The sequence below is a fragment of the Lepisma saccharinum genome, chromosome 21 (assembly GCF_977018435.1).
Source record: "Lepisma saccharinum chromosome 21, izLepSacc3.1, whole genome shotgun sequence".
NCBI classification, from domain to species: domain Eukaryota; kingdom Metazoa; phylum Arthropoda; class Insecta; order Zygentoma; family Lepismatidae; genus Lepisma; species Lepisma saccharinum.
In genome coordinates this window covers 26,464,342-26,488,030 of record NC_139249.1, presented here as the reverse complement: position 1 = coordinate 26,488,030, position 23,689 = coordinate 26,464,342, and the positions used below count along the sequence as shown (strand labels likewise).

The window sequence follows — 23,689 nt, the reverse complement described above, 5'->3', positions numbered from 1 at the left end:
GGTCACTTGTCGTTCCGGTGTGTTTTCTCCTTCCATCACGATTAATGTATTCACATAATATCCAAAGTAAAATATTAATTAAACTAGAATTAAAAAAATTGCAAGATGTAGGTTCCATTATTATAACATAACATTATATATAGTATAATTGAATGTGCAGTGAATTATTTTTAAAATTTAAATATCTACCTTCAGCATAGTTGTCTTACCTCTTTATGAAATATATCGGTGTTCTCTAAATGTGAATGTATTTCCCAAGCGTGTTCTTTGTATAGACACAAATTGTATTTTTAAAATGCGTTGAAGTTAATGTGACTATAATTGAAATTATATTCAGAGATCAAGACGAAAACGAGAGAGCGTTTACATAACCCGGGACAAGAACAAGATTTACAGTTTGAAAGAGGACCAGACTGACTGTCTGACTTCCTCTCGCTGTAATTTCTGTAGGGCCTCCCAAGGCATGTATCTAGAAATACACCGAACCAAGTGTGTCAGGAAAAATAATAATATGATGTTTAAGTTAAAATTATATTATTATCACATAAATAGGTAAAAAGATCGAATAACAGCACGTATTCATTATCTAGCTTACCTGTAGTTAAGATCGGCATAATTTGCATAAAAACAAGTGCCGTGGCAAAGAAATTCATTTCAAATTGATGAAGAATTGAATATTTATTGAATAAAAGAGAATGTTAGATCCGGTTAGCGAAAAGTAAAGTTCCTGATTAATATTTTATGTATATTGTTATAAATAGTAGCGTGCAATCATAAATCTTTGGTAATTGGTACTGTCCTTCTAAGCCCCCTAATTCCAATCTTTCTTCCAATAAGTTCAAAGAGTGGGCCTCCTCGATGGCGCAGTGGTATCGTCGTTGCCTTATAATCAAGGAATCCCGGGTTGTATACCCGGTGGATGCAAGTAGTTGTTCGAATCTCACTTTAAGCTGTAAGTCGAGTCCCGATTAGCCTTTCTGTGCAAAAAGTGGACTTAGAAACAACAAATCAATCAATAAGTTCATAGGAAATTATAACCATCGATTATGTAATAAATGCTACACAAATATATTTTCATTATTTAATTTTTTCACTTGGTAAGTCTTTCTTGGGGAGGGCTCCGGACCCCTCCCCAAATAAGTCCTTGAGTTTCCATGGAATTAGTAGTAATTATCTGGACTTGTATTCAAGGGGTCTCACGTTCGATCCCCGGTAGAACTACACAGTGGTCTGGATCCCACTTTATCCTGTAGCCCCAGTCCCGATTACCCTATTTGAGCATGTAATTGACTTAAAACAAATTTAATTTTGCTATAATTTATGTAAGATTCAATTGGGACAGTCTCTGTATTAATGTATTTATTATTTTGGAAAATAGAAATAAGACAAATGAAACACAATGAAAAAACAGCCGGGTGAAGGAAATCAACTTTGGATTTTCCGAAATGGTCGGAGCACGGTCAAAAGCTGCCCCCAAGGGAAAATACAATGCCAAGGGTAGAAGAAGAAGTTTTCCAAGCCACGCCCACAGTAGTAAAACCTGGTCAGAGTCATCTATCGGCAGACGGCTGAACTTGTAGGATTTGAAAATAACCTCGCCAGCCGATGGCCAGCCTCGCCACGGCTCGAATAAAGCCATTCTCAAAGGTGTTTGAAAATGCATATCAATGTTTGCAATGGCGTATTGTCACAATGGGCCTCTCAATTTGAAAAACAAAAAAATCAGTTTACTCAGGAAGGGTGCAAGAAAGCCTTGCAAGGTTTAATTTTTACAGTAACTTAGAATCGGGCTCTATACGCCGATACAAAAACTGAGATATTTGACAGCTAATATCTATTAACATATGGAAGTGATAAAAAAATTTCGATAATCACTGTTAAGATTCATCCTTTCTGATCAATTCACCACAAAGCTCATTCAAATGCCTCAAATAGTTTTCGAGTAAAAGTTTTCTGAATGAAGGTCTGTTTTTCCGCTGCCCATGATATGGCCTCTTAAAAAAATTAAGCAATGACAAGTCAAGACTTATCTAACTCATGTTAATTTTACAAAAAAAAAAAAAAATGCTGGAAATGGTCAAAATATACGAGACAAAAATATATGAAGAAAAGTTGTGTAATAATCAATTCTGTAAATAATTTGTACAGGAGCGTAGGGAAAACGTCGTCGCCTTGTAATCAAGAGGTATCGGGTTCGATACCCGTTGTGGTTCGCTTCGAATCCCTCTTCAAACTCCAGATCCAGTCACGATTAACCTTAATGTGCATAAAAGAGGACTTAAAACACAAAATCAATCATGTGTACCGGAGGCTAACTAAAACAAGTTAAAACCAATCGTTCGTGAGCCACTTGAAAATATTTTATTTTAGTTCCAATTAAGGAACAATAGTTGTATTACAATGAGGCTAATCGGGAGAAAGTGCAGTTTTGTCATATCCCTGCCGAACTCGTGGCGGAGTGGTTAGCACAGGACGATACGACGACAGGGGTCCTGGAATTGAACCCCGGCCTGGGTATTGGTGTTCTTTGTGAGAGCCTTTTCATCAATTTAATCATATTATCACCAGCGCTTAAGTGGAAAATTTTAGCTGGGGGGAGCTTTAGGGTTAGCTGGGGGATTACGTGCGTCAGCGCACGGTATTTGGAGCGCACACAGAAGAGTAGTCGTTCATCGAGCGCACGTAAAGGTCACATAACTGAGTCAACCTAGCATATCCAAGGTGAAGGCAAAGAGGAGATTGAAATTTGTAAAGTGGGTTCATTCTTTGCAAAGTATTTGTAGTGAAAAAGTCTTGGTTCAGAGTGCTTTGTTTGGTAAATTTCTTATATCGGACAAACGGCTGAAATTTGCTACTTCATTTAATTTGAATATTCGTACTTACGTATTCTGCATTGAGAAACATTGCTGAAGGTGGCATTTAGCTTATTTCACGGAAATAAGCTCTATTTGTGACATATCGAGTAAGTTTTCTTCGTTTCTTTTTGCCTTCGGTAACACGCAAAATCTCGGTCACAGTTTCACTACCGTACTCGGCATGCAGTGTTTCCACCCCACTGCACCCAAAAATACCTATGTAGCCCCACCAACCATTGACGCATAGCCCCACGAACCATTTCCGGTAAGGTTAGGTTAGGTTGGGTCATGTTTAGGTTACAATAGTTAAAAATTGGTTTAGAAAAAATGCGTAGCCCCACACACCATTCTCGCATAGCCCCACAAACCATTTTCGGAAACGTACGTTTTTCAGTTACAAAAACACGTGTTTGGAAACACTGACCCGTGATTACGTCATCACACACAGGCAACATCCGGCTGGAAGGAAATGGATGCAACAGCTTTCGTGCATCTGTCACATATTTATATCGAAAAATAGATGATTTACCGGCAAAATTCAATGAACGATGGGAGAAAACACTTCCCCGAACTTCCACAACTATAAAGAAACTGCATTCGGTAAGTAATTTCTCCTGTAAATTTGAAGAAATCCGTTTGTCCGATATAAGAAATTTACCCTTTTTGTGTCATTTCTTTCAAATGGAAGCAATCACCACTTAACAAGAGTAAACCTAGTCTTCTGCTCGACGTATATCGGTACCGTGTTGGCCGCCAAACTGAGAACATTATCCACTGGTGGTGTGTGAAGGAACGGTAACTCAAGTGCAAGAGTTCAGTGAAAACGTCACCGAACAACGATGTTTTGGAATCGACAGCTCATCAATGTATGCCAAACCTTGCTGAGTCGGATGTAGAAAAAGCCAAGTATAAGTGCAGGAAAAGAGCCACATAGGACCTTCGATGTCAGTCAATGTTATCTACAAGCAAGAGTTTGGTAAACTGTTTAACAGGGGATACGAATTCGTGACCGAAGTTCCTAGATACGAGAACGTGAAAGGCAATCTGTGCCAGAAACTAAGAAGAGCACTGGGAACTACGTAAAATTCGGCCAAGAAGAGTTTCGAAATTTCTTTCAACGTGACCAAGTTTGATTGAATGGAAAGCCATTAACCTTATGTAACGAGGCTTCTGCCGATTGAAAATATATTATTGTGAAAAGTTTTGACGAAGCTGACTGCTGAAGCTGACCCAAGTCTGGAAAAAAGTGTGAGGGACGGTTGACATTTAATCATAAAGGTAGACAAATATGTGTGCGCTCGTTGTACGGTCGTTTAAAGGTAATTCAGGAAGTGTGCGCTCGATGTACGAAATTTCCTTTGTGCGCTCATCGCACACCACCTGCGCTCCTATGGTTTAACATGGCGACAGTGAGACAACTGGGGGGATGCTTTGTAAAAATTTTGCTAGCTGGGGGATATCATTCCTCCTCATCCTCGCAACTAGCCAGAAGTGGAAGTACATTCACGGCATAAATATATACACTTAACTTCATTGCAATGTGTACTGCTCAACTTTCTTTCATACCTTTTTTCATTGTTAATACTACTGAGAGGAAATTTGGTCGTGATTTACAAGACCCCGCCACCTCCCCCCATAGCGTCGCCATGTTTGAATGAACATTCCCTTTTCGATACCCGGTGGAGGCACAAAAAAGTCGGCCTCCGTGGCGGAGAGGTTAGCGCAACGCGCTACGAAGCCAGAGGTCCCGGGTTCGAATCCCAGTTCGGACATGTTTGTTTGTTTGAGTTTGAGTTGGTGTTTTAAGTCCACTTTATGCACATTAAGGCTAATCGGGACTGGACCTACAGTTTAAAGTGGGATCCGAACCACTGTGCCATGTGCCTCCAACGGATGGTTGTTTGTGTTTGTCCCAATGAGAATACAGAGAAAATTGATATATGTGAAATTGAGAAAAGAGTGAATACCGCTTAGGAATATTCCTTTCGAATCCCGGTCTGGGCGTGTTTTGTGAGTGTCCTTTCATCAATATCATCGCTCATCCTCATCGTAGCGATTAACCAAAAGTGGCAGGAAAGCGACGCTACATAACAAAAATCAAATCAATGTTTGTGCTCTAGACTGTTTCATGCAAGTGGCAAGAACGGAAGGGCAGTGAACTTCGCTTAGCGTTGAGCAACGTGGTCAGATGGAGCGATTTTTGTTACAATTTTTCTTCTGTATCAACACCACTAACGAGCATGACCACTTTCCTGCAGTTACGCTTTAATAACACGCTGCTCTGCGATACAGATCTGTTTCCTCTGCATGGGAATGCGACAATAGAATGTTTCTTTTTTTTCTCCCCGGCCAGTTCCACAATGGTTTTCCTTTTCCAACACTTCATTGGGTTTACGTGAAATTCCTGGCTCGTTCCAAAGCGGAACGAAACGGGAGCGAAGAGTTCTCACACCAGAACACGCGAGTGCTTCAATTACAAGAGCATAAATGGGGCAAATATGCAGTTAAGACTGTTCTAAACCAAAAACACAGCATGTAGTTCTTACACGCTTTACTGACGTCGATAAAAACTTGGTGAATTACTTAACATGATACAGTCTTCCGAGTTCCTTCATTTTTTAATGGTTTTAACCCGTTTGTACACATTTGAATCATCGGGTCATCGCGAAAGGATAACGGTATATTCAAATTGGGTGATTATACAGACAATTTATATTATGTGCCCACAGACAGATGGCAGCACATGCTTCATATTAGTTCCCACCAACAAAATGGTCACGGAATGCAAATAAACATCTTATAATCTTGGAATGCAAATAAACATCTTATAATCTTGGAACAGTTAGAGAACAAGATACTGTGGTGTTCATGATAACTGTTCTGGTTTCAAGTTAATTCCTTGAGATTTCTTTTTAGTATATTAATTTTAAAAGGACTCAAATTTAACTTGCATCTTAAACATTTTAATTCGATGATTGGTGATAATTAGAGCGTGCATTTTATGTATTGTGTAATTTGCATGTATATTTAAGAGGTGGAAGAAAAAGAAGATATCGAAATGTACCGGGTGGCCAGAATTAAAGTTACCCAACTCAGAGCCCTCTGTAGCCTGTTTGAGGCATCGTAGAACTCTGAAATTTGGTATTTCAGCATATAAGATGATCCCCATAGATAAAATTGCAGAGTTTCACTGTGAATAACATGAAAATATATTTTTGCCTAACTATACGGCGAAGAGTGGATTTTAATAGCAAATTTCCAATGGTAAGTTCTGCCATCGCCGGAAGGTTAGGCAACACACACAACGTTATGGAAGATAGTGCGTATTTCAGGATATAGGTGTACCAATTTCATTGCCGGTGACTATACCCAATCAGCATTTTTCAGGAATTTTGAACTATTTTAAGTTTCTTGAACCTACTTCAAAATTTTTCTAGCCTAACTTGAGATTTTTAGGACCTATTTTAGGATTTTAGGACCTATTTTAAGTTTTTTCGAACCTATTTTAGGATTTTTAGAGACTATTTTAGGAATCTAAAAGCACACTTTTTAGAACCTAAAAATCCGAGGTCTACTTATAGATTACTTGACATTCCAGACCTCTCTTGCAACAATATTTCCAACCTGCATGCAGTGGCGGATTAACGACTTTCAGGAGGGGTCATTTTTTTAAGCCATCGTACACGAGATTCACTAAGTTCCTAGATTTGGGCGTCGAATCCGGGGGGATCGGGAGGGGGGGTGGGGTGGACGGCCGACAGTGTGCCTCCCTTTAGGAGTATATAACATTTCTGAGTCCTCACTGATTTGGCGTTATTTTGTCACTGTGGAAATAGGAAGGGGGGCTCCATTTCCTCTTTCGTGAAATATGCAACTATGATGCTTTATTATCAGTTTGAGGCATTGCGAGGGAGTGCGGATGCCCCCCCTCTGCCCAAACTCATGCGTGAAAACCAGTACATATGAAAGTTTTCTCAAGGCTTAACTGATCAACCTGCATGTATGCACCTTGAAAAAGAAGTAAAAAAGTTAGGTATAAGCCAGTTGAAACATTGCCAAACAAGCGCTCAGACAAACGTAAAGATCTTTAAAAAGAAAAAAGCTCTCGTTAAGACGCAATTTCACGCATCCGTGGAGGTATCATCTTGCGCACGATCGTAAAACGTCTATAAACAGAAGAATCGAAGCTCGTCGGAGAGTAGAACAAGACAGCACATGCCGCGCTAAACTTTTTTACAGTACACTGCGTTGGTTTACGATTGTGCGGTCGGGAAAGGAGCGCCCAGCTTTCGATTCAGGCCAAGGATGTTGTTTTCTACAAAGCTAAAAGGCGGCACGAAAGGAGAGGCTTTGAAATGGGGGCGTAAGAAATCAAACAGCTGACCTGCGTTTGGGAACACACTCTCTCCATGTCTCCCATTTTCTTCTCTGCAACGAATTACCACCCACCATTTCACTTTATTCTCTGGTTCTTAGAATTGCGCTGTTAGTTACGCAGCAGGCTTTCGGACATTGTACGTACGAATGCATTGATACTTTCGTCACCAGCACCGCCTGGTGGCCGGTTTCAACATGAATGCTCATGGTAAACCAGAAAAAACTACACAATACATTGAAAAGGAAACGATTACCTTTACAAACAAAAGCAGGTGCCCAGCTTGATTCAAATTAATAATTTGTAGTTTTACGGAGAGTCGAGTAACTTGTTTCAGTTAATATATATATAAACTTCATTGTATTCCACAAAAGAATATACCACAAAAGATATATTTGTAAGTTTAAATTTTATCATGTTGTTCACTGCTTTATTTCATTCTACAAACACTGAAGAGTTTACATTAAGATTTGGCAACACGCATTTGCTTTGAGAGTCTAGTAACGTATAATTGTATTATACATCAAAACACAGTTTAGTCCATATAGCCAGGTTACTAATTTAAAATCTATGTTATATCTCGTTGTATATTTTATTACACTGCATAAATATTTTAAAGTTTAGACAAGTCACGTATTTCGTAAGTACAAAATACAATCTTATTTACCTCTGTGAGAAATATCTTTGAATTGTTATGTTCGTCAGCGCACACTGCATACGAATATTAAAGTGATTAATATAGCATTCTTTGAACACAGACAGATTTACACTTTTCACTTTCAGTTAAGCAATGGTAAGATTGATGGTTTTCAACATGTCAATTTAATTTCGTTTCCATAAGTTACTCACTTCTCAAATGATAATATTGCTACATTTTCTTCGGAAAGATTTTGTCTTTTCAGTGCAGTTATACTTCATTACATTCAATGCATTGCAATGTTCACATTAATGTGTAAAATTCTGTGCTATTCTAACAAAATGGATCAATTCGCGTTATTTCGTGGTTCTGAAATACCCAAAACTTATTTTCACATTTTATTTTGCTCTCCTCGACTTCTCGCTAAAATGTTCGTCATGTTTCTAGTATTTTAAACCGTTTGCGTTACTGTTGAACTGGAGTTGTATTTTTTAATGAACCTTGTGGTTTTCGAGATCTAAATGCCTAACATAGATATAATATTTTCAAAATAATCTGATCTTGGCTTGAATTATCGCGTATCTATATGGAAAATATCAGTCGATTTTAATTTAAACACAGTGCAGAGTTGATGCTGGTCAGGATATCACCATTCTTCTGTCAATCACGACGTGACGAAATCAAAACTGGTTATTTGACGCCCATGATCCAATTCAACTTTTTTTTTTTTTTTTTTTTTTTTTTTTTTTTTTTTTTTTGTCCACTACAAGTTTTTCACCCTTGCGTTGGACGTTTCGAAGAGCTGCCGGTGGGGGCTCTGCGTTGGCGTACCTGGTAGGTGTGCCGTCTTGCTCCTTACCGGGTCGTTGCTCTTGCACACGGAGAAGATTCATGTTTAGAAAAAAAAGCTAATGGCCATCCTCTTCTTTACCCTTCATTTTTTTTAAAGCTTCGCTTGTTAGTTCCATCTCTTCGGTGTTCCAGACGGGACCTTTCTCCAGCTGAAGGTCTGTCACGGCCGAGCGCTCACGGAACAAATGAAACTCAGTGACCAGCCGCTTCTTCCTCATACCATCTGTGATTGCTTCTTCCACGGCAGCCACGAGCAGGTAAATGCACGGTCCATTTGCAACGACACAGATTGCTCAAAGTGCATTTTCATCGCCGCCATATGAAGGTCACAGGATAAGGATCAGTGGCTGTTGTTGGAGAAGAATAACTACGAAAAGAACATCACAAATCAAATCATACTCGGTCGACGAATATATCTAGGTTGCTCGGAAATGCAATTTTACAGCAAACAGTTACTTATGATTGCAAACATTACAGACATGATACAAATGTTGGATTATCATTGTGTAGAATCATGGCCGTATATAAGGAGAGGATTTAACGGGTCCAAACCCCTCCCATTGCTTTAATAAACATTTTGCATTAATAGAATAATCGCATCAACAGTTGATCAAATCATTGTAACATCTGAAATAATTTTGAAAATATAACTTAAAATGAATGCTGTACAATAATTTTATTTTATTCCTATCTTCAGAGTAACTTTAACAGTATTAATTACGTTCAAAATAAACTGTAAAATTGCCAAATTTTCGAAAAACTATTCAAAACGCACATAGATATTCTGATATATAATTTGGAAATTTTGCAAATAAAAATCTCAATGTATAATGAAAAGTATTGTATTTGTTAATGTAATTATAGTGCACGTCTATATGTACAGTGAGATGGTTAGAAGTATTAATTGAAAACTGTTTAAATTCAATAATAATGTAATTATTAACTAGTTTACCATTAATGAATAACATCCATGATCAACAGTTATTAGTTAAAATACAGGTACTTTAATTTTACTATCCTCGGACTACTGAAAGTTGAACCCTTCCCATTATTTTCCTATAAATACGGCCATGTGTAGAATATTTACACTGTACCACATAGAAAAATATAATCAATATTTTCTTTGATTCATTGTTTGCAACGAGTAATTTGGAATATAAGGGGTACAAACATCCAAATGTTAATCTCACTTCCACATAGTACACCCTGGACTACATTTTGCAGACTAGCGAGGATCTGGCGTCTGGGTCACGGCCAGCATAATTCTCCATGGGGCTCGTGTTGTGTACTGTCCTTTTGGATTTGTGTCATCCATTTCATCTTATCACCTTTCATCCCCATCTTCCTGCTTAGCCAAAAGTGGCAATAAAGGGAAGTGAAATAAAGTAAATCAATCAAAACTAAAACTGAAGCAACGAGTAATTCATGCATGATTTTCGAACTTTCGGGTGTGTAGAGAACGCTTTAAGATGTAGATACAAAAAAATTATATGCAAAATGTCATAAATCGAGGGTTTAAGCTATGTTGATGGAAATTTCAGGTTGGGAAGTGGGAGTATAAAGAGGATAAACAGAAGTAAGGACACGAAAACACACACACACACATACAAAGGCATAGAATGGATTGGGGAAGACACCGACAGGCGGAAACAAAGCATATTTATATGTTTTTGCCTCGCTATTGTTCCACGTTTTGGCTAACTGCGACCATGAGGATAAGTGATCACATGAAATTGACGAAGAATACTATCAAAGAACATGCCCAGGCCGGGACTCTAATCCGACCCTTCGGTAGCAAGAAGCGGAAGGGAAATACAAAGGAATATATGTGAACAAATTTATATGAGCAGGAGGCACATGAAGATGAGTGTAACTTTCCAAGGTATGCACGAACATATGGTGAACTTCAGTGAATATCTCTTCACGTAAAACAATAGGTATGTCCACATCTATCTGTAGGAATACGTGACTAGCATATCTGAATTTGCTTTATAATCATTAAACGGCCATTCTTGCATATGTCCCACTTACACACTGACATCTTTACAAACCCCTTTGTTTACTATTTTAACTATACTCAACCTACATGGAATTAACGTGTCATGCACCATATGTACCCTTTAAAACATATGATACCGCTATTGTTCATCTCTGATCTACCTTCCTGCTGTTTCGTAATGTTTAATATCTGGCGATGATAAGCGCTTCTTGGCTTAGAACGTCGTAAAACTTTATAACATTGATCTGGCAGACAATAGCGGTACCATATATTTTTTTGTTGAGTGACGGCAATGTCGCGCGGAATATATTTTCGTTTCTTTCAAGATAATGATGATTCAGTTACTTTTATAAACGCTAGAGGTAGCACCTAACGGCGCCTTGAGCAGGATGCAATACAAATGACGGTAAATGCTGAAACAACAAATTCTTCCATAAGCAGGCAAAATGGCACCAACTATTTGGGGAAAGGACGATTAAGACTTAAGAGAAGAAGAAAGAACATTCAATATGCATGAGCTTGTAGTAATGAAAAGCACAAAATCTCACATCCAAAATTTAATACTTTCATAACAAAAAGTTTATCAATTTTTTGAAGTCCACTTTATTCTCAGATAACCCATTCCAGACTGGATCTGAAGATTAAAATGGGACCCGAACCTGTGTTCAATGTAGCGTCACTGGGGATAGAACCCGGAACCCCTTGATTAGAAGACGACATTGGTGAGGTATATCCTACCACTGAAACCTCAAATAGTATAAAAAAAATTCTCCAAGCTACTCTGCAATTATCTTCAGAAAACATCCTCTCAACTTCACAAGAAGCCATTAGGAAATATCTAAATTTAAGAATTTTTATAGGGCTGTAAAGTTGGTAATTTGCCGTTAAAAATGTAAGCTTTTCCAAAAATTATCAGAATTTTCACCTTTTGGTACCCTCTTAATCCAACTATGGGAAAAACATGGTAGTTGAGAACGAAAACATACTTTTCAAAGTTACATTACTCCCTGCCCCCACCAATAATGACAGAATGAACAGAACAAATTTAAGTGATTGTTGTCCAGTGAATGGCAAAGATAATGGTAGGCAAATTGTACATCGCTAGTTTCATTACTTTTTTATTCTACATCATGTGTTGTTTCAAGGAGTGAAATTATGTTTGTTCGAAGAAGTTATTGCCCTCTGCTTATTGGCGTCTTTATCTCAATTTATTATCATCAAATTCTGTAATGCAGACCGAGTGAAAATGGTGATGGTCAATTCGCCTACTGTTTCTTTTGCCGGTAGGTGTACGTACCCTGAAACGAATTTCTGTATACTGGAAGCTTACGAATCTGTTATCTTAGCAAGAACAATATAGGTAGTTACAGCAAAATCTGGGCTCTTTATAGGTATGCTACTGTATTGTGGATGGACCGACATGGAATTTTTGCGAATACCCATATAACATTTACCGATACAGACGATATTCTACCGATCCAATACAAAATTTCGAAATGTTGCTTGAAGAACAGGAGTGGTTCAATCCCCTTCTTAATTAATATAACTAAGGTATTGCAATGTGTAAATTTAAACATTTACCTTCAAAAGTAAGGTACGAATTTCATACCTATAAACATAAAAATAACAAAATGGAAGAATTTTGCACCACGATATCGGCAGAGTACCGATCTGTCTGCAAACGTAACACTGTTAATCCTTATTTAATAAAACACGGGAAATACTGACCAAGGCAGAATTTATTGTCAAACAAGCACGCGATAAACGTGATGTTTAAACCTTATAGCAAGGTCTTCTTCAGACTCTGAACCAAATTAAAATGAAATCTCATAATTTGAACTTGGTTCAGAGTATGAAGAAGACCTTGTCATACGGTTTAAACGTCACGTTTATGGTGTGTTTATTTAGCAATAAATTCTGCCTTGGTCAGCATTATCAGTGTTTCATTGGCAAACGTAGTATTCTGGCAAAGTTACAATAGTAACGTTAGAGAGCTATATACTCACAAAGGATCGGACTTCATTGGGTCAGCACCCTCGGACTCTAGAGTTGAATCAGCCTTCTCCGGTGACGTGGACGCCTGAAAAATAAAATCAGTGTTGCTTTAATAACGAAGACAACTCAGAGATCCCTAAAATAGATATGTAAAGAGGCAATACATCCCTAAAAAAAATAGAAAAGAAATAATGCAAATAAGATATTGAGTTCATCTTATCTATCTAGAGCGAAGGCTACTATTTCTTTACAAGTATCTTTGCATTGTATTTGTACGTGTGTGTGTTTCACTGTGCGAATTAAGGCTTTTGCTTTGGGGGAGGGGGGGGGGGCCTACTTGTGAATTCATTTCGTTAGATTTTTTTGGGGTATGCAAATTTGTAGTCAACTAAACTATTTGCCTTGCGGTTCTAAGCAGGGTAGTTAAAGGTCCTGGAATTTTAAATAAATTCAATTCCGGTCCAGGAGAGAAAATCAGAAAGCGTAAATGGGTTCTGGACTGGAAAGAACCTTTTTATCTGTAAAGTATTTCAATTCGGTCCAGGAACCTTTTTTCCGGCTGAATTTAAATACGGTTCAGGAACCTTTTTTCCGGATCAATTTAAATTCGGTGCAGGAACATTTTTTTCAATGAAACAATACGCAACTTGGACCGAATTTAAATTGTGCGAGAAAAAAAGGTTCCAAGTCCTACAGCGGAATCCAATAGAACCCATTAACAACCCTGGTTCTAAGTACCTTAGAAAATTGGCTCTAACCTAGGTTATTAAATCTTATGACAACATTTACACGTAATTTAGTAACAGTGTATTTACATTCTAACAATACCCAAATTCATACGCGAAAAGAACTATCGAACTAATAACACGGAAAACTTGCCCAAATTTATATTGCTAAGTATGAACTTAACGTCCACCTAACCTACAAACAAGTTTCTTGTGAACACCTTAATACATGTAAAATATCAGCAATATGCCACGGAAACCTAAGCTGATAACAGCCTGCTGTTGTCTCGGCACGGCGAGATTGGTCAATTGCAGAATGGTGTCCTCCTTTAATCCACAAGACTGCATACTTTTCGAGAGCGAAATCTTTGATGACTGGATCCTTAATCGACACGAATGATTTTTCAATAGTGCTTGTTACATAGGTGATATACTTTAGCCTAAGCTTTCATTTCCATTTTATTTGAGGGGAATAAAAACATCCCTGCAAGGGATAAAAATATTTTTTGTCGGGGATAATTTTTTTTGGGGGGGGGTTCCTGGCACCCCCTGTTAATTCTCACACTGATGTGTTTATATGTATGCAGACAATAGATATATCAAATCATATTTGTAGTTTTCAAAATGGTAGTGATTGCTGCTACAACCTTTTCAAGCATTCCCATTGGCTGGTAGCTTTTTAGAGTAGTACAAAACCTGAGGTGCTTATGTTAGGCTACTTGGGTTTCGTTCTCTTTGAAGAAGAAGAAGAAGACGAAAAATTGTTGGAGCAGCAATACCGACCTTTCAGAATTCCAAAGCTCAAGATGAGTATTTAGTCTCGTCTGGTACCCCGGCCGCAAATATAACGGTAGGAAAAAAAATTGCAAATGAGTTGGCAATGCTGCACACACAGACACATTCGTGGTAAGACGCTTGAGGAGCCTCAAGCAAAGTTTTCTCAACGTACAACTTCATAACTAAATGTCGATTGGCAACTTTCGGAAGCATGTTGTCTGTCTACACAGTTCTCCCCAAATGCCTGTTTGAAAATTATTTTGTGTTCACGTTTTTTTTTCCAACGTAGTTCTGACATTGTAGTAATCTTACAATTTTTTTTTATTTTGTTTTGCTTTTACCATGCCCGCGGTGGCTCAGTCAGTAACGCGTCTGACTACCATACTAAAGGCACCGGGTTCGATTCCCGGTTGGTTCAAATCAGAGAACTTTTCTAACGTTGCAAGCGGCTCCGACGCCCACCCAGCGTCGAATGACATGGATACCTAGGGGAAACCCTGGGGGTGTTAAGGCGGTCAGGGGCGTGATGCTGATTACATCACCCCCACTCACGACCGGATCAAGAAAGTGTGGGCGTTACCCACCACACCCCCTAAGCACATGGGAGCACTTTACCTTTCCTTTTTTTTTACCATGATACGTTTATAATTTATCGCAACTATGAGGATGGATGATAATTAGATTAAATTGATAAAGAAACACTACAGAGATAGACCTCCATGCCGAGACCAGGACTCGAACTCGGAAGCAAGGAATAGCGTACCCAGGATTTTATCAAGGGGGTGTTATTTCTAAAGCGTTCTCCAAATTCACATTGTTGTATTATACTTTAATTAAATAATAATAATAATAATTAATTAATAATACTTATAATTAACTAATTCGTTGAATTACTACTAATACTACTACTAATACCACTACTACTAATAAGTAGTAGAGATCTACATAAATATAGTATTTATGAAAAAAATACAACGAAATTACTGTCTAGTCATTCGATTTTGACAAATTCTAGGAGCACGTTTGTTTCTTTGATACGAAATATAATAGTCTAGTCAACGAGGTGAGACATTTTAAGTGTGAAGGAAATCCATAAAAACAAGAAAATATATTAAATTAAATTGAAATAATCAAAGTATGGAACTCATCCAAGGAGCTGCGATGATCTGGTCGGTAGGGTGTCTGACAACCACGCGAGAGATCAGGGTTAGATTCCCGGAATTGGTTGGAATTTTTCAGCTCTTGTCCCCGCATAAATGTCCCCGATAATTCACATTTGGAATGTCCCGCTGTTCTTACCAACAAAACATTTTACAATAGTTAATGTTATTGTCGTTTGAAATCAGAAATTTAAAAGCGCCAGTGTAAAAAATGGGAAGGTGGACTGGTGGCTGTGTATTCTTGTCCGCCTAACTGTTCATTACCCGCTTACAACGAACGAAGAACTTTCCTTAGTTAATGCTTCATTGTTCACACAAACACAGACACAAAAATACATGTTCATTGAACATTGATGCAGTTGAGATACAAAACAACTTTTTTTCTCTTTTAAATCAAAGGTGCCCTCATATTATATTTTCAGGAATTCGTGTTTCTTTTTTAAAGCCATTCACTCTGAAAGACGAGTGTGTTTGGAATGCTGTGCTTTTCTCCATGGTGCATGGGAATAAGAATTCAAATTATTATTATTATTATTATTATTAGTAACCCCACACCCCCTATACACCTTCATGGCGTGGTGCTATGCACAGGGGAACTTCTTTTTAAGTAGTAGTAGAAGAAGTAGTGGTAATATTGTTGCACATCTTTGACTATGATAAATTGGAAACCCTGCATGCTCCAAGGAGCTTTGATAAGGCACCTGAATTGCAATCCTCAAGGCCAATATGCAATACGAATGCCATAAGAGGTAGGTGTGTGGATTTGGTAAGCATGAAATTGTTGGTTGATGATAAGTGATTTTTTTCCCGTTGCTTTTCTACCTCTGGATGTTGAATGGCGAATAGATTAATTTGGTGAACGACAAACATAAAATGGCCAACCCCGTGGCTAATTGGTTAGCGCACGCGCTTCGAAGTCGAATATCTGGAGATATTGTTTTCATTCCACTTCCATCTATCCCAGGCGCGTATATTCTAGGCTACCTAAGCTATCGCCGAAGCCCAGATTAAATACATAAAATAATCGTCTATCAAATGTGACTGATGCTTCACTCTCAAACAACGACCACGGGAAAAAATGATAGCATAAAACCCGCGACTCCTGTGCACCGTACTCCAGCGAGGAGAGGAGCGGGAGAGTGGACCATGCTTTCTTATGGCCTGCGCGGGGATTTTTCGTCCATGGTTTGTTTTCCTTGTGCTCGCTCTATACATGGGTATGGACTCCTTTCCTTTAAAACTACCACCAGGCTTCAGCGGTTAAATTCTTCCCCGGCCAGCGCCTGGAGCCGGTCGGTGACGTATTTGTAATAGCTACTTAGACAGGGATCTCTTCGTTTTACAACGGCGGTAAAACCTTACAGCGATGCCAATGCGATAAACAGCATGGGATTTTCCCAGGTAAGGGGAATTTGGAAACTATACTACTATTACAGGAACGGGAAAAGAGTGGCTGGCATGTGATAGGGAATTTGTCCTCTAGGTCAAAACAACACTGTCCCATCGAACACATGCAGAATTCACAGGCCGCTGACCTTCAACCAACAAACCACGCTTTACGATGTTTTCAACCCCTCTGCTGCTTTGTTTATGACTGGCTGGGGTAGGCTGACTAAGAAAATTAGGTTTCTTACTATGTGGATTTTCTTAAGTGTATTGAGTGCGTGAATTACGTACAGTGAGTGTAGAAAGTGTTTCGACACTGCAGTAGTTACGTTAATAGTGGGATTCTCTTGGCGTTCTGGTTGGTGGTAGGTTTCTACCTCAAATTCTTTCTTTCTTGGCAAAACAACGAAATAAAAATATCAAAACATAAACAATCCATGAACAATTACAACAAAAATGCCACAAATTATGGACACAGAAAGTCTTTGGACACTTAGTAAAAAAAAACATTAAAAAGACCTCAGTGAAACACGATCAATAAACCTGGACTGCCATATACGTACTACTGACAAATTCAACCTCTGGGCTGGCAGCTGTCAATTCGCAAGTCTTAGTACCGGCAAGAGCTCTGCGTCATTGAACACGATAGTGCAACATGGGTCCCGGAAGGAGAGAGTTCACCGTTTTTAACGTCGGCATGTTATCCGGCTTCACAATCAGTGCAAATCATTACGGGAAATGTCACGCTTGTCCGGAATTCCTAAACCAACAGTGCACGTGATCACAGATCGCTTTGGCGAAAGAGAAGCAGTAGAAAATAAGCCGAGGAGTGGACGACCAAAAGCCTTTATGTGCAAGACGAACGGTTTATTTTGCGAACTATCAAAAAGGACCCCAAAACTAGTGCTCCGACGTTGGCTGCAAGCCTTCATGACCGAGATGAGCAAGTTTCCTCCAGTACAGTTCGTAATGTATGCCGACGAAATGCCTACCATAGACGAGTGGCAAGGACGAAATTTTGGGTTAGTACAATAAGCAGAAAGAAACGCCTCAAATTAACCATATATCATCGCGATTACGATGCAGACTTCTGGAACAAGGTCATTTTTTCGGAGGAAAGCAAATTCAACTTATTTAGGTCGGATGGTAGGCATATGGTATGGCGGCAAAGAAATACAGAGTTGCAGCCGCGAAACTTAATCCCAACTGTCAAACACGGTGGCGATTCACTCTTAGTATTGGGTTGTATGAGTGCTGCTGGGGTCGGCAAGTTGCATTTCATAGAGGGGACGATGGACCAGTACATGTAAATTGATATATTGAAGAATAATTTGATCGCTAGTGCGGCTCAAATGAACTTGGGTAATGATTACTTGTTTCAACAGGACAACGATCCTAAGCATACCGCCCTTAATACAAAATTGTGGCTGTTATATAACACCCCAAAACAACTTCACAGCCCCCTCAATCCGCAGATCTGAACTCCATAGAAAATTTATGAGTGTATTAGAGAAAGAGATAAGAAAAAGAAACATATCCGGCAAATCCGACCTAAAATTAGTATTGCAGGAAGAAAGGAATGCCATTTCACCTCAGATTACTGCAGATCTGGTTAAATCTGTACCAGACAGGCTCCGGGCAGTGATTCGTGCCAAAGGAAATCCAACAAAATATTAAATGCTTTTGTTTTTGCAGAAAATATGGACAAGAATGGCAAGTGTCCAAAGACTTTTTGTGTTCAAAATATGTAATATTTTCGTTATTATTGTTCATAGATGGTTTATTTTTTATATTTTGTATTTTCGTGTTGTATCAGATAAACAAGTATATGAGGTAGAATGATGTGGTTTTTATTCCATTCTCCTACCTGCACCCACAACCCGGAGCGAATCCCCTGTTTACGTACCATCAATGGTGTCCAAACACTTTTTACACTCACTGTATATATGTTTTGAATGATCTGTGCTGCGTCGTGTAGTGAACGAAAATGAATGACATAATTAACGAAATTGCCGAAACAATTTACTCTGCTTTTGCATGAGGATAAACTTCAAATCGTGAAGATGTGCAGGCCTCTGGCATCGCAAAGAAGAGAAGAATGGATTTGATTTGTTATTTTGCGTTGCTCTTCTGCCACTTTAGCTAATCGCGACGACGAGAATGAGTGACGATACGATGAAATTCATGAAGGGTCATTCACAAAGAATACCCATGTCCATGCCTGGATCTGAACCCGGGTCCCCTGGCGTCATAGTGCGCTGTGCTAATAACCATTTTACCACAGAGGTTGCCAAGAGAATAATGATGTTCCTTTCCAAACTAAATATTCAAGGTAAGAAGTTTATTATACGCGCATATTTTATTCTCGCACGTAGGCCTACATAAATATTTCACAATATTGGCCTCTATGTATATTTTATAAATAACCATGAAATATTTTAAATGTTTTCCTTATTGTTTTTATATTAATGAAACAGTGTTATTTTTATAATTATTAGTAAATTGTAATGTATGTATTTTAATCGCAATGTCGCATCACCTTAAAATCCAAGAAATTGAAGAAAAAGAGCGTCCCATTTGAACATTATGATAAAAAGAGATAGCCCAGATTTTAAACCCAGCATACGCCACTGATCTATCACATCTTTATTCTTTATCATCGCGATTAACCGAGAGTGGTAGAACAGTGACTTGAAATAACAGAAAAAGAACCTTCGGTGTCGGCTTCCGAGTTTGAAGCATTGTTTCTTCAGTCAATAGCGACAATAGACTGTGACAGGGATATGAAATGCTTCTTATTTTATAAGCAGTAGCAACACGAAAAGGGCGACAGATATTCCTCGTATTTCTGATTTTCCCTTAAACTAATTTCCCGTCTGTGGTGATAATTAATTCTATTTAGTGTGCGAAATATGTTTGAAATCAATTTGTGCTAATCTATGCAGATGTAACTGATTAAAGAGAGCCTCCACGATGGCGCAGTCAAAAAGTCGCCTCATTGCAATCAACGAGTTCTCGGTTCGATGCCGGTGGCGGCACATAATGGTTCGGATTCCACTTTAAACTGTAGTTCTCGTCTCGATTTGCCTATCTATGCACAAAGTGGACTTCAAAAAATCACTTCTTCAAAATTTGTGGCAGTTAGTTACTGATCGTAAGTTGTACTGTTGCAGGATCTGCGGATAATAGACGTGTTGAAAGGAGCTTCTAATTTTCAAACAGATTTTAATTTTTGGTATTTACTGTCGTTTTTATGCCACTTTTGAGAAATCACGACGATGAAGATGAGTGATGATATGATAGATGGACAAACAAGAAACAATGCCCAGACCGGTATTCGAACCCGGAATCTCTGTCGTCGTAGCGCGCTGTGATAACCATATCTCCACGGAGGTCGACAATTTTCACATACAGTAGAAACTTACACATCTTCCTTACATATTTGGTTTACCTACTGCACCTCCTACCACTCTCTCTTATCATGAATATGGATATTACCTCTTCATTTCAAGTTTAGCTTATTTACAGCTGCCGCTGGGTAGTGAATTACTATTGTATGTATATTTTCATTTCCTGTTGAGGCACAAAATGAACAGATTTAACATTTAAATGTAGGTCCTGTTTAGTTTAATCATTATGAATTCGCGTAAATCAGGAAACATTTTGCGTTGTTTCGAGATTATCAATTAGGATACAATTTAGATATAGTGAAAAAATGGAACTTGCATGTCACAATTGCCATATCCAACTGATCTCCGTGCGTATAATAAAAATAGTGTTTTGCACGTCACACTTCAATTGTAAGCTATGATTGTTTATCGGTTATGAACGAGATGTGCCTCCCGCTAGCGCTCTTCAAACAGAAAGGGGATTGTCCCCGAAGAACTAATTTTCGATCTAATGCCACTCATAAATCAAGTGTCCAGAAACAGCTGTTACGCATGAATATAAGATAAAATACTCCTTAGGAATTACAAATAATTATAAGCTAACTCGTGTCGGAGACCTAGAATAATGTGACTAAACTTCGCCGCTCTTGCTTCCGAGTTGGAGTCCTGGAGTTCTATCTCTGTAGTGTTTCTTTATCAATTTAATCTAATTATCATCCATCCTCATTGTTGCGATAAATTATAATCGTGTCATGGTAAAAGCAAGGCAAAAGAACAAAAAATATTGTAAGATTACTGCAATGTCAGAACTACGTTGAATAAAAAACGTGAACACAAAATCATTTTCAAACAGGCATTTGGGGAGAAATGTGTAGACAGACAACATGCTCCCGAAAGTTGCCAATCGACATGTAGCATGACCTTCTGCACTGAAGTTGTGCGTTGAGAAAACTTTGCTTGAGGCTCCTCAAGCGTCTTATCATGAATGCTTCGGTGTGCGCAGCATTGCCAACTTATTTTCGGCAGTGCATTTTTTTTCCTACTGTTATATTTGCGGCCGGGTGTACTACTATGCCTGCTGAACGTTAATAAAAGCAACTTCGATCATAAAAACGTAGTATTTATCTCACCTTATTGCGTACGTACAAGGGCAGACAGAACTGCTCCGTGGGGGAGATATTTGCATTATAATCCCATTGTACAACTCTTAGCGATTAGCAATACATCAATGCTATGTTATTAACAATTCAAGGCTTTCCTGAAACCCACACGATTCCCGTCACGCTGACATACAGATTCACACCCTTGCACACACATTCCAAGGACTCGGGTTAAGGAAAAGCCATTTCCTCCCTCGAGTCAGGGGCTAATTTTAGGAGGCGAAAGACTAACGAGCTCCCGTTGCTTTCCCTTCATATGCAGAAAGGGTGGCATGTCGTCAGTGTTGCCAGTAGCGATTACATAAAATCTCAGATCTCGTAAGTCAACAATGTATACCAGTTTCCAATGCAGCCATTATGATGGGCTAACTAACTCTTAACTCTTCTTAAACCCGAAGATTTATGGCTGCAGCAACACAAGCCTTCCACCTGTCCCTATCCTGCGGATGGAAAAGATTGGATTGCGATGGGCTGGAAGATAAAAATACATAATATCGATGGAATTTCGTGACAACCCACTGTTTCAATTGGTAGCCGGACAATTGCGATGACATTTTAAATCTTCTATGAAATTGAAGGGTGATTTAACACCAGGAGCGGATATTCAAGGCTAGTTAGGCTATCTGTGAAGCCTGAAGTCTAGAGAATAAAATACAGGAGGGAAATCGATAGGAAATTGTAAAAATATTCATATCAGTGAAATGATGATGGTGATTTTGGAGTTGGCAACCTGATTTCTTGTGAGTTGGCAACCTGGTTTCCCATGAGTTGGCAACCTGGTTTCCCATGAGTTGGCAACCTGGTTTCCCATGAGTTGGCAACCTGGTTTCCCATGAGTTGGCAACCTGGTTTCCCATGAGTTGGCAACCTGGTTTCCCATGAGTTGGCAACCTGATTTCCTATGAGTTGGCAACCTGATTTCTTATGAGTTGACAACCTGATTTCTTATGAGTTGGTAAACTTATTTCTATTCATAGCCTAGGACCACGTGACATAGCCCAGATCTTGGCCTCAGTATACGCCACTGCTTAACACCCCGTACAATACCTCTTACAAAAAGGATTATGTGAAATATTGATATTTTCGGCTGGAAATTTGGTTCAATCCAGTTTTTGAACATGGACTAGAGCCAACAGACACCTTTTGAGTTTGAGTTGGTGTTTAAGTCCACTTTATGCACAGTAAGGCTAATCGGGACTGGACCTACGGTTTAAAGTGGAATCCGAACCACTGTGCCATGTGCCTCCACCGGGTATCGAACCGGGGACACCTTGATTACAAGTCGACGACGCTCCCACTGCGCCATCGGGGAGGCCAGACACCTTTTGAAGTGACCCGTTTCCTCATGTGTGCGAATACACACTTTCCAACTCTCTCGTCTATTTTAATATCACGCTTCTTCCTTTTCTGAGCATCTAGATTAAGTTCCATCCGCATGTACTTCATATTGGGTTCTTCTGCTTGGTCCTTGAGGGCAGGCCAGAACATCATGAAGTTTTAAATGCGGTATTCAAAGCCACCTATTTACTTTGTTCCAACCTTCTACAGCAGTTCTGTGGCGCCTTTTGTTAGGTTAGGTCCTGATCGTCGCAATTGTCCTACCGTTAATTTGTAAAATGACCTTCACCGTCAAAATCATCGCAATTGTCCGTGATTTTGGCTTCGTCGCAATTGTCCGCCATCGCAATTGCCCTAGATTCGTTTCAATTCATTCCGAAATATTTGACTAAAGGATGCACGACGAATATCAGATTGAGATTCAGAAAAAATTGTAAAATACTACCGAAATTGTTCGATTTCTAAACACACTAACGAAATTTGTACCATTATGTTACATTTTGGTAAGAAAGTACACTTATGTCTTTAAATACATACTACGAAACTATACAGCGCACGCTTTTAGAAGGAACATGAGTTCGGCCAATACCCAACCAGTGCTACTGCGCTGTTGCCAAACTAACTGCTAGCGCAAGGGAAGGACAGAAAATTCGCGATTATTTTGATAATCCATGCACAGTATGTATGAGTACAGTGAAATAATATAGTGAATATTTCTTCACAGGATTATAATATCATATCACTGTAGCATATACGAGAAACCCATACCTGAAAGAAGCTTGAAGGTATTTATTCATCACCTCTCTCGTCGTCTTCCTCGGTCTCCGTGTCACTGATTTCACTCATTTCCGAGTCACTCTCCTGGAGGTTAATGATTAGATTTTGCACCCTTGGTGCCTGTACTACTGGTGCTAGGTTTTGAGAGTGACATTATTTAAAATAAAAAGAACACACGGAACACACACTATTGCACGAAAGGGCTGTATTTAATCTTTTCACAAACTGTTCTTTGTGGTGCATGAGTGAACGATAAACGAATAA

General features: G+C 38.9%; 1 protein-coding gene across 1 annotated transcript in view; it reads right to left on the bottom strand.

The window, feature by feature from the left end:
* LOC146004511 (uncharacterized) overlaps window positions 1-23,689 on the bottom strand; it is a 278,862-nt gene that overhangs the window by 82,235 nt on the left and 172,938 nt on the right. Inside the window, exon 4 of the mRNA XM_083143383.1 lies at window positions 12,725-12,798. Coding sequence (XP_082999509.1) covers window positions 12,725-12,798 — 74 coding nt within the window. The remainder of the gene's footprint in view (window positions 1-12,724; window positions 12,799-23,689) is intronic.